This window comes from Coturnix japonica, chromosome 5, assembly GCF_054131305.1.
Source record: "Coturnix japonica strain WE chromosome 5, WE-NBRP24, whole genome shotgun sequence".
Lineage (NCBI taxonomy): Eukaryota > Metazoa > Chordata > Aves > Galliformes > Phasianidae > Coturnix > Coturnix japonica.
The window spans coordinates 25,528,693-25,542,932 of NC_140667.1; the positions used below are offsets into that span (position 1 = coordinate 25,528,693).

A 14,240-nucleotide genomic window follows, 5' to 3' on the forward strand; every position below is an offset into this window, starting at 1 on the left:
TGCAGTTGCCTAAACTATCCTCACTCACTGGTTGATAGCAGTTTTGTCTATGTAGGAAATAATAACACATTTTATTTTAAGTGAATCCATTTTGTGTCTGGGTCATGATGATGTCCTGAAGCTTTCTGCCTACTCATGAGGCATATTCTTAATTGCTGGTTTGCATCTCAAATCTTTAATAGGAATGGAATGGTTGAGTCTTTTCAGCATTTAAAAAGTCGACAGTGAGAAGCAGCTGTTGGCCGTGTTGGTTCTATATAAGTTCAGTCTCTTCCTCTTTCATTAAAGTAGTGGTATTTTAAAAGGCTATTTTTAAACTGTGCTGTGCAAGAGGAACTTTTTTATGGTTTTGAACTCAGTTATTAACTGACGGGAATTTATGTTAGTATTATGTGTTTAGGCTGATGTTTTACAATACAAGCAGTTTTCTTTTAGTGAGTTTTTTGTTCATATGGATATTTGTGGACTGTGACTGTAGTAAGAGGTGACTTTATTTATTCAAAACCCTGTTATAAGGAATACCTTTTTTTTGTCTGTATTGACCGTATTCCCTTGAAATTTCTGAAATTTCCAAGATCTGTTCAGATTCCTAATGATGATAGAAAATATTGACCTTTTCAGACCCACACAAATCAGGAAATGGATACTGTACCAGTAGGATATAAAAACATTTCTGTTATCCTACTGGTCCCAAACAGTGCAGCTCACACTCCTACCATTTCCACCTCCTTCCACTTCTGCTCTGGTCAGAGTTTGTCTCAGCTCAATGTCTAAACCAAATGCAAGCACTGTTTACCAGGAAGTACTTAGAGTTAAAAATACACAAAAGTAACATATCAGTATTTTCTTTCCTTAAATTTGCAAGCTCGGCATCGCATGCTGTCCTTGTAGGTTTACTGGATTTCTTTTTCCATCTCTCTCTGAGACTTGGCATACGTTTCATTTTCCCAAAGTATTCAACCTTCAAGCATAACAGACAATTTACTGTAGTTTTAAACAACTCTTTTTTTGTTTCCTTCTGAGATTCAGTTTCTGATTGAGCTAAGAAAGGACAGTTTTGTACTTCTGGAATTCATATATTACCAAAACTTTATTCCTATTAGAATGCAGTCATTATATTTGAAATTAAAGCATTTATTACTGTAAAAGGGAGACTATCACATAGTAGAGGTCCCATTTTCATTACAATGTAATATACATAGTTGCGTTAAGCAACTGTCTTAGTCATAGATTATTAATTCAATGAAAAGTCAAAGATACTCATTGTTAACTGTAGCTTGTGCAAAGTATTCACTAGGATTACTTTGAATTGTGCACATTAATGTAGAGTTTAATAATCTCTAACTATTTGTCAGGATCAAAACAAAATCTGAGAGCCAGCATGCTTCTGTGTTAATTTGTGTGCGGCACAATTGGTTTGATAGTAGTGTAGAGGTCAAAGAAAAGAAAAATACTAGTATACGGAGGCTCCAAAATAAATCTTAGCAGCTGGGATAAATAGAATATGGTAAAACTTTTGTCATAAAGTTAAACATACTGTTTTGAAAAAAAGTGATCACTAAAACAAAAAAGCTCCATGCTTTTAACATCCAAGCAGAGATGGATGTAACAAAGTCCCAAACCATCACTGTTAGTAATAAATGTATTGCACTTATGGCGTCTGTCTGGGGGTGCTCTGTGCCTTATTTTGTCTCTTCTTGGCACTAGCACAAAAAGTATGTCTGTCCATTCCAGAAGAAATTATAATCGTGCGTCTGGTATGTGTATTTATGCATACATGTGCAACTCTCATGATAAAATTCAATATACTTAGGCTAATAAAAAGTGTATTTTTTTTCAATATCTTGAAAACTATTTAAGAAAGTAGTAGAAAAGCTACCATAAATTTTGATTCTGAAGCCGGCAAGAGAGATAGCTGAGAAGACCTTGCATAAAGGCTTGTTATATTTTTAAGTGAATGATAGAAGTATTTGCCTCACTGGCATAAACCTGTAAGCACAAACATGTTCGGAGAAAAAGAAAGTTTAAATTCAAGTGGTCTCTATTCTGGTATGAATGAGCTATGACTAACACTGTGATTTTTCAGAAATCAAGTTATGTGATTCTTTATCTAACTTAGGAATAAGTTGTAAAGTTTTGATTGGTGCCTAAGAGTTGAAAGTGTTTTACCTTAGTAGATATTCGGGTCTTGGTTTTACATGATCCTCTGTGGTTTCTTAGGCGCAGGTGTCCTACTGCAATCTGTCTGAGCTTCTGGCTTACAGTAAAGCTGCTAGTGCAAGATTTCACAATTAGTGTACTTGCTCTGCAAATTGTTTATCTCTCTGAAAAATGTGCTGTATTTTCTAACAGAGCATTGAAGTAGATTTCAAAATACTTCAATGATTTGTTCTTATCTTGAAGTGATTCATATCTGCTGTAAAAAAACAAAACAAAACAAAAAAACCAAACAGTTTCAACCCCAAATATGTTCATATTGCAACAACTTGGACAGCATTTTGGTATTCCTGGGCTGTATGATGAGGACACAGCTTAGTTTTAGATCAAGCCTTCCCCTTTCTCCCATTTGTACTAAAAGTTCTATCGTGGGGACTAATTCACGTGATCTGGGATTTACTAGATTGGAACTGGAAACTGGCCACTTCAGAATAAGCATGCCAGCAAAATACCTTGGATGACAACAGTTGTCTCAATAACCCCTCGTAACTTCTTCAGAAAGATGTATTTTTTTCCCACTATGAGCACAGTTGGATGGTAATAAGTTTGCTTCATAAATCACCATGGGATATGCACCAGTTACAGCTGGGTGAGTGCAGAAACAAGGCATATAAAAGCCAGTAAAGGCTTTGCTGAAAGAAACATTCTTGAGTGGAACAAACTAAACCCTTCCAGTCACGTAGAGCAGCAACACATGGAAGACTCAGAATTTTTGGCCAAATGCAGGAAGCCAAGTGCAGCTCATGTTTCTTGACAAACCTTATATTCTTGAAGTTTCATTTTAGAAGAAAGACTTGAGAAAACCTCAGAAAAATCTTTTTTCTTCCTTACAAACAACAGAAAACACAATTTTGTTCATTATATTATGAAATACGTTAGTACACGTGTCCAAAGAGCTTAATTGTCATGCATTTTGTGTAACATACAGCTGTTGATGCTTGTGGAATTTGGACTAATGCCTCTGATATTAGCACAGAAAAAGCTTTAATTTCAATGACTTCTCCTGTTTTTAAACATGTTATGAATTCATTGCTATGCTTTGTTTTTTGTTTTTTCTTTTTTTTTCAGCACTACATTAAGAGTTTTTCTGACTGAGTTGAGACTTGTCAAGTAGATGAATTGTAATTTATCATCATCATAGAATGAGGGAGGGTAATTTTTCAAAACAAATACAGAACAGTTCAGCTTTTAATAGGATTTCAATAAATACTTTTTGAAATTCTAATTTATTATCATAATAGGGTTAAAGCTCATTGTTTTCTGAACTGCCGAGTTTGAGTGTAGTAAAATATCTTCTCTTGAGACCTAATTCGAAAACTGATTTGAAACATTTGAACTGAAGCATTAGTAACCCTGTGCTTCTATCTCTCCCACTTATTTCTTGCTCCCAGTGAATACTAGTCCCACCTTTTCTCCCTTAACCTCTTCTTATTCAGTCTCAATTTCTTTTCATTCCTTCATTTTGCTGTCACTGGTCCTCAGTAGTTTTTGTTTTACCTCAGAGTTCCCCAACATCATCTTAATACTCATATCTGGCTCTCACCGTCTTGTACTTCGATCAGATTTCCAGCCACTGAAAGTCATTGAGCCACTCTTTTGAGAGGAACTTTCTCTTTATTCTACTCTGGATTTAAGTGCCCTGTCTCAGAGATGTTCTGGCCCATGTCCAGCTCAGTTTAGAATCTTAGATAACTTTTAGATAAACCTTTTGTTGACTCTGGTGTTTTTAGTAACTTTCACAGAAGCACAGCATTGTTTGAGTTGGAAGGGACACTAAAAGGTCATGTAGTCTAACTCCCCTGTATTGAACGTGGGCACCTACAGCTAGATCACGTTTCTCAGAGCTCCATTCATCCTAACCTTGAATGTCTTCAAGAATGAGGCATTCACTGCCTCTCTGATCAACCCATTCCCTGTGCCTTGCCACCCTGACTGCAAAAAAATTTCTTCCATATATCCAATCTAAATCCCCTTCTTTTAGTTTGAAACCATTTTCCCTTATCACAACAGACTCTGCTGAACAGTCTAGCCCTTTCCTTCTCATAGTCCCCCGCCTTTAGATATTGAAAGGCTGCTATCAGGTCTCCCTGGAGCCTTCTCTTCTCCAGGCTGAACAGCCCCAGCAGTTTCAGGCTGTCCTCATAGGAGAGTGTTCCATCCCCTGGATCATTTTTGTAGTCCTCCGCAGACTGTACAGCATAAAGGAGCTTGTCTTATAGCTTATGTTGATGAGTTGTGCCAATAATCTGTTACAGTGATTTGTGTAGCTGTCATTAGTGCTCATATGCTTTTCCAGATACCTTCACTGAAGAAAAACAGATTGATCTGTTATAGATGTCAGCCCCTTATTTACAGCTGGGTCTCATTGGTATTACTGAAAAAAATCTTCATAATGAGTAGTTAGGAAGTAGATTACTTGATGTTTATCACTGTATTCTAGAGCAGTGGCATGATTATGGCCAAGTGTTCTGTGCTTTTCAACTCCAGCTGTTAATTGTGGTTGGTTTTCTGTTTGTAGATTGTCATGGTCACTGGAACAAACAGTGACTCTCAGTTGAGAAGCAGAAACTGGGCTGGGGTGAAATGGGGGTGCATTGTACACTGTCCACATAAAGCCAAATGTAAACAAGGTATAAACCCTCAAAAACGGTAAATTGGGAGCAGAAAAGTGCTCAGAATATGTCATGAAAGTGAACTCTGAAAAAATACAGGATCAATTTCTGTAGACCTTATTCATGCAAGAAATCCCACTGCAATTGGTCCCTCTGAGTTTCAGAGATGAATTAAAGTAAAAAGCAACAGGGCTCGCTGCACATTTTGATATATTTATTCAATTACTATTTTTAAGTGGAGCTTCTATATAGAAAAAGAGATGTAAGTAAAAACAGATGTTGAAACAGTGCTACAAGCAACCTCTGAGAAAACCCAACCCCCTGCCTAATCCCTACTATTGCACTTTCCCACAACTCAGAAGGCAACAAGCCTCTTGGTGAAGTGCTGCCTGTGATCTTGTTTTATATTTTCCAGTATGTACATGATTTATATGGAACAGTTTTCTCTCTGTTCTGGTTGTGGCATAAGGAAACATTTACATCTGGAATGGTCAACAGAATAACTGCTTTTGTAAAAGCTCTGAGAGAATTTTTAGTGGTAATTCCATTCTGCTGCTGGAAGGAAAAAGCTTTCTCTTCCCCAAATCAAATACAACTTTTCTTCCCTACCTTTTCCTTACCTCTTTTTATTTATTTATTTATTTATTTATTTATTTATTTATTTATTTATTTATTTATTTATTTACATCACCATTCTTTTCCTTGGTGCTTTAAATGCACAGCTGTCATAGCTATCTTAGGCTTGTTTGCCTAGCCCCTTTGATGCTAATTCTCAGGCTATTAGACTCCCCAGGGCTAGATGTTGTTCTTCTCTTAAACTGTGCACTTTCTTTCCATAGTAGCACAGTAAAACTGACATTGTCATGTCCTTCTCAGTAGCTTTCTTCTGTATCATTTGCATTTCTGGGTTCTTCGAGGAGATTCTAAACCATTCTGATGGCACATATTTTGATCTCAGGTTTCTATCTCTACTGATATTTATGCATGTAATGCAACATTATTTTAATAGGTTTTAACCATGACAGTAATATGTCTATTATTTGTTTACTTATTCATAACCTGAGCGTTGTCAGTGTGTTTTGCTAATAGTATCACATACTTTCTGTCTCTCTGTTCGTAAAAGTTGACCTTTTCATGGCATGTTGTCCTTCATAAGGATTTACTAGCTAGAAGTGCTGCAAGTAAACTAGTAGTTCTTAGTTTATTCTGGACTCTTGAATTTGATTTAATGAAAGACCATAAATAGTTGCTTCTGGCAAAATGATTAAATGTATGTAGGCCACTGATAAGGACATTGCCTCATGTGGACTCCAGAACCTGAGGATTCTTTCTGCCCCTGGAGGCTACCACCGTGTTACCTGGAGACATAGAGGTCTCTTCATCTCAGCCTCACTGGTGAGGCAGCTCTTTTTCCCTTTGCAGCTTCAACCAAAATTGCATTTCACTCTAATCCAACAAAAGGGTCCTGCACCAGATGCCACAGAGGGCTCTGCCTTCAGCAGCACTAACAGACAGCACTTGCATGAAACATAAGCATAGACAGTCAAGTCTTTTCTTCCTATTCTTCTGGTCAGGACTGATGTTGGCTGGTGATATTTTTCAGTGATATTTAGCATACCCCAACTCTCCAGGTCAAAGCATGTGCATGGCTACAGATTCTTCAAATGCCAGTATGGGCCCTCTGCCCATCTAATATCCTTACATAGATCCTGAGCCCTGCTCTGTAGTTCTTCTTCTCATTTGGTAGCCCATCTTGGTGCTCTCTAGTGAGTGTGCGTACGCTCTTGCGCACCTCTGCTGAATCCCTGAACTACCAGCATGGAGTTTCTACCCATTTAATATTCCTGGCTGGACTGTGGACCTCCTGCTCAGCAGTCTGTGTCTGTTTATTATGTTTATGACTTTAACTGTTGTTTGTGGCTCTCCATGAACTCAAAGGGTCCTTGATCTGATAATTCTAATGCAGCAGATGTTCTCATGTTCTACATATCCTTATGAATATGGGTTGGGCTAGCCAAATTCCTCTGAATGGGATTATTATTGATTCTTCAGCTGAAAATTAGCACCTTGTCTCACCGTGAGTTGAAATATGATCTGAAAATAAAAGTTTCAGGAGATGATTTTTTTTGTCTCTTCTAGGCAGTTCAGGTGGAATGATATCTATGAGATATGTTTTGCTATTGAATTTCTTATCTAATTGATACATTTAACTGTCCAGTTGAGAAATAAGTGACTGACAATTGATAAGATTTCAGAACAGGAATATAGTGAAATCCTATGCATCTCTCTGAATTTCTAAGCTAGTGTTCTATGTGAAAAGCAAAGGTATTAACTCTCACAGCGCTTCTTTTGGAAAGCTAATGCTGTGCTAAGAAATTGGCAGCCTGCCTACAGGAACTTTTTGATCCACTCTGCACTTCCTAGAAAACCTTTCCAGATATCCTTTCAAGCAGCCTGTGGTGGCTTTGATGTCCTGAGAACACAGCCACAATCTGGGGCAGCTGTGTCTCTGAAAAAGGGAAGGGAAAGCAGTGGGAGTTATTATTCAGATCTCACAATGTGGGCAGTCTAGCTGTGATGGCACAAATTCTGCAGCCCCAAGGAGACCAGTGCAAGATTTAGAAGTTGCTGATTCTGATTTGGTGGCAACTCTTCCAGGGTATGTCTTATAAGCAGAACACACATCACTGTGCATGAAGCATTAACAGAAAAGAAAGCATTTTAGAAATTCATGGCATCACTTCCTGGCCACATGGGTCTGACAGAAGTACTTTTTGGACATAGTATGGCTCTCAGGCTCTGGTTTTGACTTTGCTTTGTTTTTGACCTGTAATTATCTTGTGTAATACTCCTACTAATGTTACTGCTTCAAAGATCCTTGATCGTGATATCCTTCCAGATTTATGCAGAGGACTGTAAAAGGTTTGGGGAGGAAATTAGGATCTCCGTTCTAAGAGTAAAATAAGAGATGGCAGGCAGGGAAGCGCAATTTAAAACTACTTGGTGTCAGCACTGTGCTTAGTATATCAGTATCTGGAGGATCACCTAACAGGCAAATGCTGGACATTTAACCTTGTGTCTGATAGATTAGAAAGACAAATACTAGGAAACTCATTGTTCACATGATATTATTAAAACTGGAACATCTACAGATAATGCAGAATGTTTCTATAGAGGCATATTACTAACGGATTGTTCTGTCTCTATTGATCTTTCCAGGTGTTCCAGGACCTTGGCACTTCTGTGCTGTCAGGTGCATTTAGAGGATATAACATCTGCCTTTTTGCATATGGACAAACAGGTTCAGGAAAAACTTACACAATGATGGGAACACCTGTGAGTTATAGCATTCATTTTAACTTGGGGTTGAGGGTGGGATGCCTCTCAGAAATATTGCTTTACTTTTCAATGGTGATGTGTGCTGGTTGTGCAGGATGCTTATGTAAGTTGTTCACGTATAAAATGAGACGCAAGTCTTTACAATTAGGTAAACAACATAGCATTGGCTAAAAAGTGTCTAGAGTCTTTCTCTGGGTGTGTTAGCAGTGTAATTATTGAAGTGTGAGCAAGCATGTCAAAATAAGTTTGCTACACAAAAGCATAGGATTTGCTTTAGTACTTTTTAGTCTGTTTGGGCAAATTTTAGGCTCTGTAGTTTAGGTGATATGTCCTGTTTTCTTTGGGAGATCAGATTTATAACTCTAGAACATAATGTTCTCTGATTCTGTAGCAAAAAGAAATAAAATTAAAATAAGGGAAAAGTAAAATATGACTAACCCGTCAAACTAGCCTATGTTATCCTGCCTTTATGCTGCAACTCCTGTGACAAAGGCATGACCAGTGTCTTCACATTGAACAATTCTTGGATTTAATCCAGGAAGTCTCTAAATCTCTCACTGATGCTGCTTAAGTTGCTCTATAATGACTTTTGCTATCATTAAGACTTTCACTGAAGCTAAGACAATTGACATTGTACAGCATACTAATTCCTGCAGTGTTTCATGCCCAAGGTTCTTCAGTTGGGATAGTAGAGCACTGCCACGCTGTTCTGAATGACAGTCCAGAGTGGTCTGTGTTGTAGTCTGCCATGCAGTCATTACTTAAGTGCTGCGCCATAATTTTGTCCTTTTCTTATAATTTAACTCTTATTTAAATATGAGTTTTGAATCGGTAATAGCAAGTATATTGCTTAATATTTTTTTTTGTTATTATTTGAAGGCATCCATCGGGCTGACACCTCGTATATGTGAGGTACTTTTTTTTTTTTTAATTTCACTTGCATTTGATTAAGCTGCTAGATTTTCTTGATATATTTAAAATTTACATAGACTGGTTTGTGCAGGGCCTCTTCTCAAGGAAAGATGATTACTCAGACCAGACGGCATCTTGCAGAGTTAAAGTCAGGTAAGTGTGTCACTCCCTTGGGCAATACTATGGATGTTTGCAAAACGTATATCGCTGTAGTCAAACGAATCAAAGACTGATTTATTGTTTTTGTAGATATTTTCTCAGATAATAACCATTTGGGCCAAGAGGAAGAACGTAGAGGGTGGATGTGAAGCATTGTTCTTAGTTTTCCATACAGTTCCCATTAGTTTACCAGGGTATAGATCCCTGTATATTATCTGTTCGGTTTAGTATAGACTGCTCAAGTTGAACTGCATGAAGAATTTACTTACTGTTTGTGTAACTTAAATCTGAGTCATAATTCTCCATTCCTTTCTCATTCACTTAATGAAGCACTTCATTTGGCAACCCAGGGATCTGAACTTACTCATTTTAAAAAGCAGATTTTATGAATTTTTAACTAAAGTAGTGGATACCTCTTGTTTCTTGGAAGTTTGCTACTGTAAGTTCTTTCTGTGTGTACTGTGTAAGAAGGAACAGTAACAGAGATAATGAAGTAATTAACTTTGTCATGTATGATCACTACAACATTCAGGTACTTACACTGTCTAAATAAATGCTTCCTGTTTTTGTTTTTTTTTTCCAATTGTGTGCACTGAACATTACATTTGTTGCAGTTTTCTAGAAATCTATAATGAGCGTGTCCGAGATTTGTTAAAGCAGTCAGACCACAAGAAGCCTTACACTCTCAGAGTCAGAGAACACCCTGAAACAGGACCGTACGTACAAGGTGAGCGATCAGAATTTCAAGTAAATTTCAAGTAAATGTGGATCAGGTCTTCAGGTATCTTTGCAGACATTCTTGGCCTGATCCTAATTGCTTCCACTCTTATGCAGCTACTCTGTTAAAATATTTTGCTTGCTAATATGAACGTATATGTTATACTGAAGACTTTGCCTCTGTTATCTCAACGTCTGCACATATTGCACAGTTCCGTTTGCCTTTCCAGCTGCAGATCATGTATGAGCCACAGTATTTTGCTTTCTTGCTTTCTTTTGTTTTGAATTCTTTGTATTTCACTCCTTGGCATTAGTATATTTGTAAAGTAATAATAATTAGAAAGAGATAAACTTAGCTGTTTAATGTTCCAGATTGCACCTGGAGAAGCCATTAAAATTTTTTAATACCCAAATGAGAATGCAATATGATTATTGCCCTTCTTTACGCTCAGAAGGCAGAGGGTAGGTAACATAGATCCAGTTATGCAAGTAACATCACGCACTTTTTAATTCACACTTTAATAAAGAGTGCCTGACTCTGCAAGTGCTTGGCTGGCATACCTGAGAGGTATGCCTTTAATATGTAAACAGCATATCATACAGAACTTTATTGGCTTTATCACCTCAGATCAAATGCTTAAATGTTCTGCCTTTTAAATATAGAGTTCCTGTTTCCATTTCTTTTGTAAATTCATCCTTACTGGTCCAGTTTCCTCCCTCTGTTTTTCTTTATCACAGGATTACATGTCAGATTTCTATCTTCAGTTTGGAGATTAAGATGAGATGTGACAGCCGATAGAGTTCTTGTCTAAGTGAGTTGTTGATTGAATGGAATTTGAATTACACTGTTCTGATTTCCTGGCCACCTGCAGTATCAGTAACAGAGCATCTAACAACTGATGGTTGTTACTGGTTCTTTCTCTCAAAGTTTGAAACAAGCACGTGGGAGGCGTTTAACTTGCATGGTCCTAAACGAAAGGAGCTAACTGACACTGTGGTCATTTCAGCTGCGCTTTCCCAGCACATCAGCACCCTGTTTAAGGAGAGCTGGAAAGTAGATGAATTGATGTTCTCATTAGTATGGCGAGCTTATCATTCTTTGAAAAGCAGATTCATAGACGTTTGGCCTTTTCTGAGTTCTTTCCAAAGTTCTCTTTCTACCTGCTTGTTATCGGAGAACTTTATTGTTGATGGAGTACAGATACTAATTATTTTCTTTTAGCAGCTGCTCTTTCACCACACGAGAAAAGGTCTTTAAACTACTTCCTTCCTTGGCAATTTCCATCCCCTTTCTCAGGACTATATCTCCAGTGATTCCTTGGCTACATATAATGGAGTTTCCTTGTTTCAAAAGTAAATGAAGTTATAGCTTCTGCCAATGGGCTGGCTTGCCTTTTGTCACTATTCTGTCTTCATCTGGAATTTTCCAGGCCAAGTCTGTCACTTCTATTCCAGTTCTGATTTTTAATTTAGATTTACCCCTTTTGAATAAGTATTTACTACTTATTGTTAAAGCAAGACAGGTTTTTTTTTTGTTTGTTTGTGGGTTGGTTTTTTTTTTTTTTTTTTGGGGGGGGGTTTGTTTGTTTGTTTGTTTAAAGTTCTTAAATATCCTGGAAGACTGTTCTATTGATTAGATTTTACACTTTTGTTGTACAAGAGAAAAAAACCTTAGTTTTTTATGTGCATGAAATTAAAACTGAAAACTTAGTTTTCAGTGCATGAAAAATGAAATGATTTCTCTGTTGAAAGCATCATGGGGTGCTTTTACGTGCCCCACTGAGAGCACATGAACAGAAATAATTTCAGGTGAATGAGTCATAGGGCATAACTTCTTTCTTTTTCATATGTATTTGCAGGTATGTATATATATACTAACAAATATGTTTATGTGTAGTTCACACAATTAAGAACTGTAACAGTTTGCTTTGCTTCAGACAACTCTGATATCTTTTGAGGAGAGGGACTAAAGCAGATTTGGTTATGTCACTCTTTTTGAAGCTGCACTTGTTAGCTCACATTGCAAATATAAATTGGTGAGGAAGTCCAGAAATATTTTGCATTTGGGGGAAGAGTACAGTCAGCTTGATTTTAATAACACTGAAACCAAGAAAATGAAGTGGTTCACAATGTTAATACAAAATGACCTTGCCAACTGCAGAAATATATTTCTGCAGTCAACAATTGTTGATCTTTGTTATGATTTTATATGTGTTATCTACCTGCTGCAGCCTATTTCAGTTTTATCTGTAGTTTCTCAGTGCAGAATAAGAATACAAAAATATTGTATCCAGGAACTAGATGGCTGAGATCAGAATTATAAGCAGACTTTCAATTATTTCCTATGGATCCAATGTATTAAGGACTGGCATCTGTATTTGCATTAGACCTCTTGCAAGTTAACAGCAGTTCTAAGGCTTGCAGGTGCTCTCCAGCATTCTGCTAGGGTGTCAGTTATGCAGCTGACATCAATATGCAGAGTACAGCTAGCACTTGTATGAAGAAAAGACAGAGAATAAAATCAGAATTTAGCCGCTCTAAGGATGCCTAGTTGCTCTGATACTTGCTCTGCTCCAGGCAATACGTTTTCCATTTCAAGACCAGTCAGGAAGTCCCATCTCTGAACCCTAAGTATTTTGAATATTCTCTAGCCCATCATTTTTCCACGTAAAGTCTGTGAGATTGTAGCCTTTAAAATGCTAAGAGTGTTTCAGTGCTTTGGATTGGAATCGTTTCAAACTTCTCCCTCACAGATGGTTGCACTGTTAAGGAATTGGCCTCTCTTGAATCAGGAAATGATGCAATCTATTTTGTTACTCTGAGACAGATTTCTGGGGGTGATTCTGTCTTACCCTGAGGCAGATTTCTAGATGACCAGGAGTTTTTGATCTTTCTATTGCACTTCAAAATGATCTCTTCTTCTGCCAGCCATTTTGTCATTTCCTCTCAAGCAACATTTACAACATTTAGCTTATCTTACTGAAAACAAAACTAGAACTCTTTGCTAGATTCAGTGATCCACTGCTTATAGAAACATACTTAGGCAACAGTTTCCTCCATGCCTCTTTTATGTAACCTCCATTATATTGTATTTTATTCGGTGCCCTGAAAAATGGTATGGGAAAACACTGAGTTTTGATGATCCTATTACTAGTGGAGAACTAACAAGCTTCCTTCTCAAATGGAAAATGTGATGACTTTGGAAATTACTGTATTGGAAAGCAGTATTACAGAGCAGAAGAAAAGCTGCTTCTTTGAAAGCTGTCTTATACCTTGCGTGCAAGTATGAGAGGGGTTTTTCTTGGTTGGTTTTTTTTTGTTGTTGTTGTTGGTTTTTTTTCCCCTTTGTGTGTCATTAAGGAATTAAAATAAATTCCTGTATTTGGCTTAGATTTTTCTATCATTTAAATCTAAGTAAGCTGTTACCCCATAAGGATCAACTCTCTCTAATAGTATCAGAGACTTCCCATTTCAGTCTTGCTGAATGTTGTGTTCACTTGACTTTAAGTGTGGCAATATATGAATTATTTGGTCTAAATAAATAACATTTCTAAGTACTTCACCATCAATCCATGCTTCTGTGGCCTGAAATAAAGTAAAACAAACCTGATTCAGTCCATTAGTGTGGAGGGAAAAATAAAGTTGTCCTGAACTGCATGATGAGGAATGACTTGCTTAAAAAATTTAGGTGATTTTCTTTAGGAGCCACTGCAGTACAAATGATAACTAATCATCACCATAAAATGCAAATGAGGCATATTAAACAGGATTTATGAGAAATACAAGCGTGTTGAAATTAATTTTGTGCATCTGCTAGAATCTGGATGTTCTATGGTATTGGCAATGCCACTACAGCATAGCAATGTGCTGCCCTCCTCTGGGACTGTGTTAGTCACAATGACTGCTCTGATATAGTAGGCTCCGCAATGCAGTATTTCTTTTGTTTTCTATGTGGTATTTTCCCCTTAAAAATAAAATCAAAGAGGATATTGAAAGTAGACAGTATAAAAACACCATAATTGCGTACCCTCTAGAGATAACAGCATGAAGGCTCCTCAGAGTTGCAGGTTCTAACCTAGTTAAATAAATGGTAAATATTCACAGTGGTTGGTTCTGAATTCTGTTAAGTCATATGAGCAGAGCCATTATTCAGAGGCAATGGACAAGATCTCCTTTAGAAGGTGTTTACCCAATTAGTAGCAATGGCATAGCTGAAAATTCCTTATGAAGATGTAGTTAAGCCATTTTAAAAATACCTTTATTTTGCAAGTACACTGGAAAAGA

At 37.2% G+C, this 14,240-nt stretch overlaps 1 protein-coding gene across 2 annotated transcripts in view; it reads left to right on the plus strand.

Annotated features, from left to right (window-relative positions):
• The window catches only part of STARD9 (StAR related lipid transfer domain containing 9), an 88,278-nt gene that overhangs the window by 28,953 nt on the left and 45,085 nt on the right, over nt 1-14,240 (plus strand). For both annotated transcript variants that reach the window (XM_015864679.3, XM_015864680.3), the window contains exons 4-7: nt 8,049-8,165; nt 9,048-9,080; nt 9,172-9,233; nt 9,854-9,966. In XM_015864679.3, coding sequence (XP_015720165.2) covers nt 8,049-8,165; nt 9,048-9,080; nt 9,172-9,233; nt 9,854-9,966 — 325 coding nt within the window. The remainder of the gene's footprint in view (nt 1-8,048; nt 8,166-9,047; nt 9,081-9,171; nt 9,234-9,853; nt 9,967-14,240) is intronic.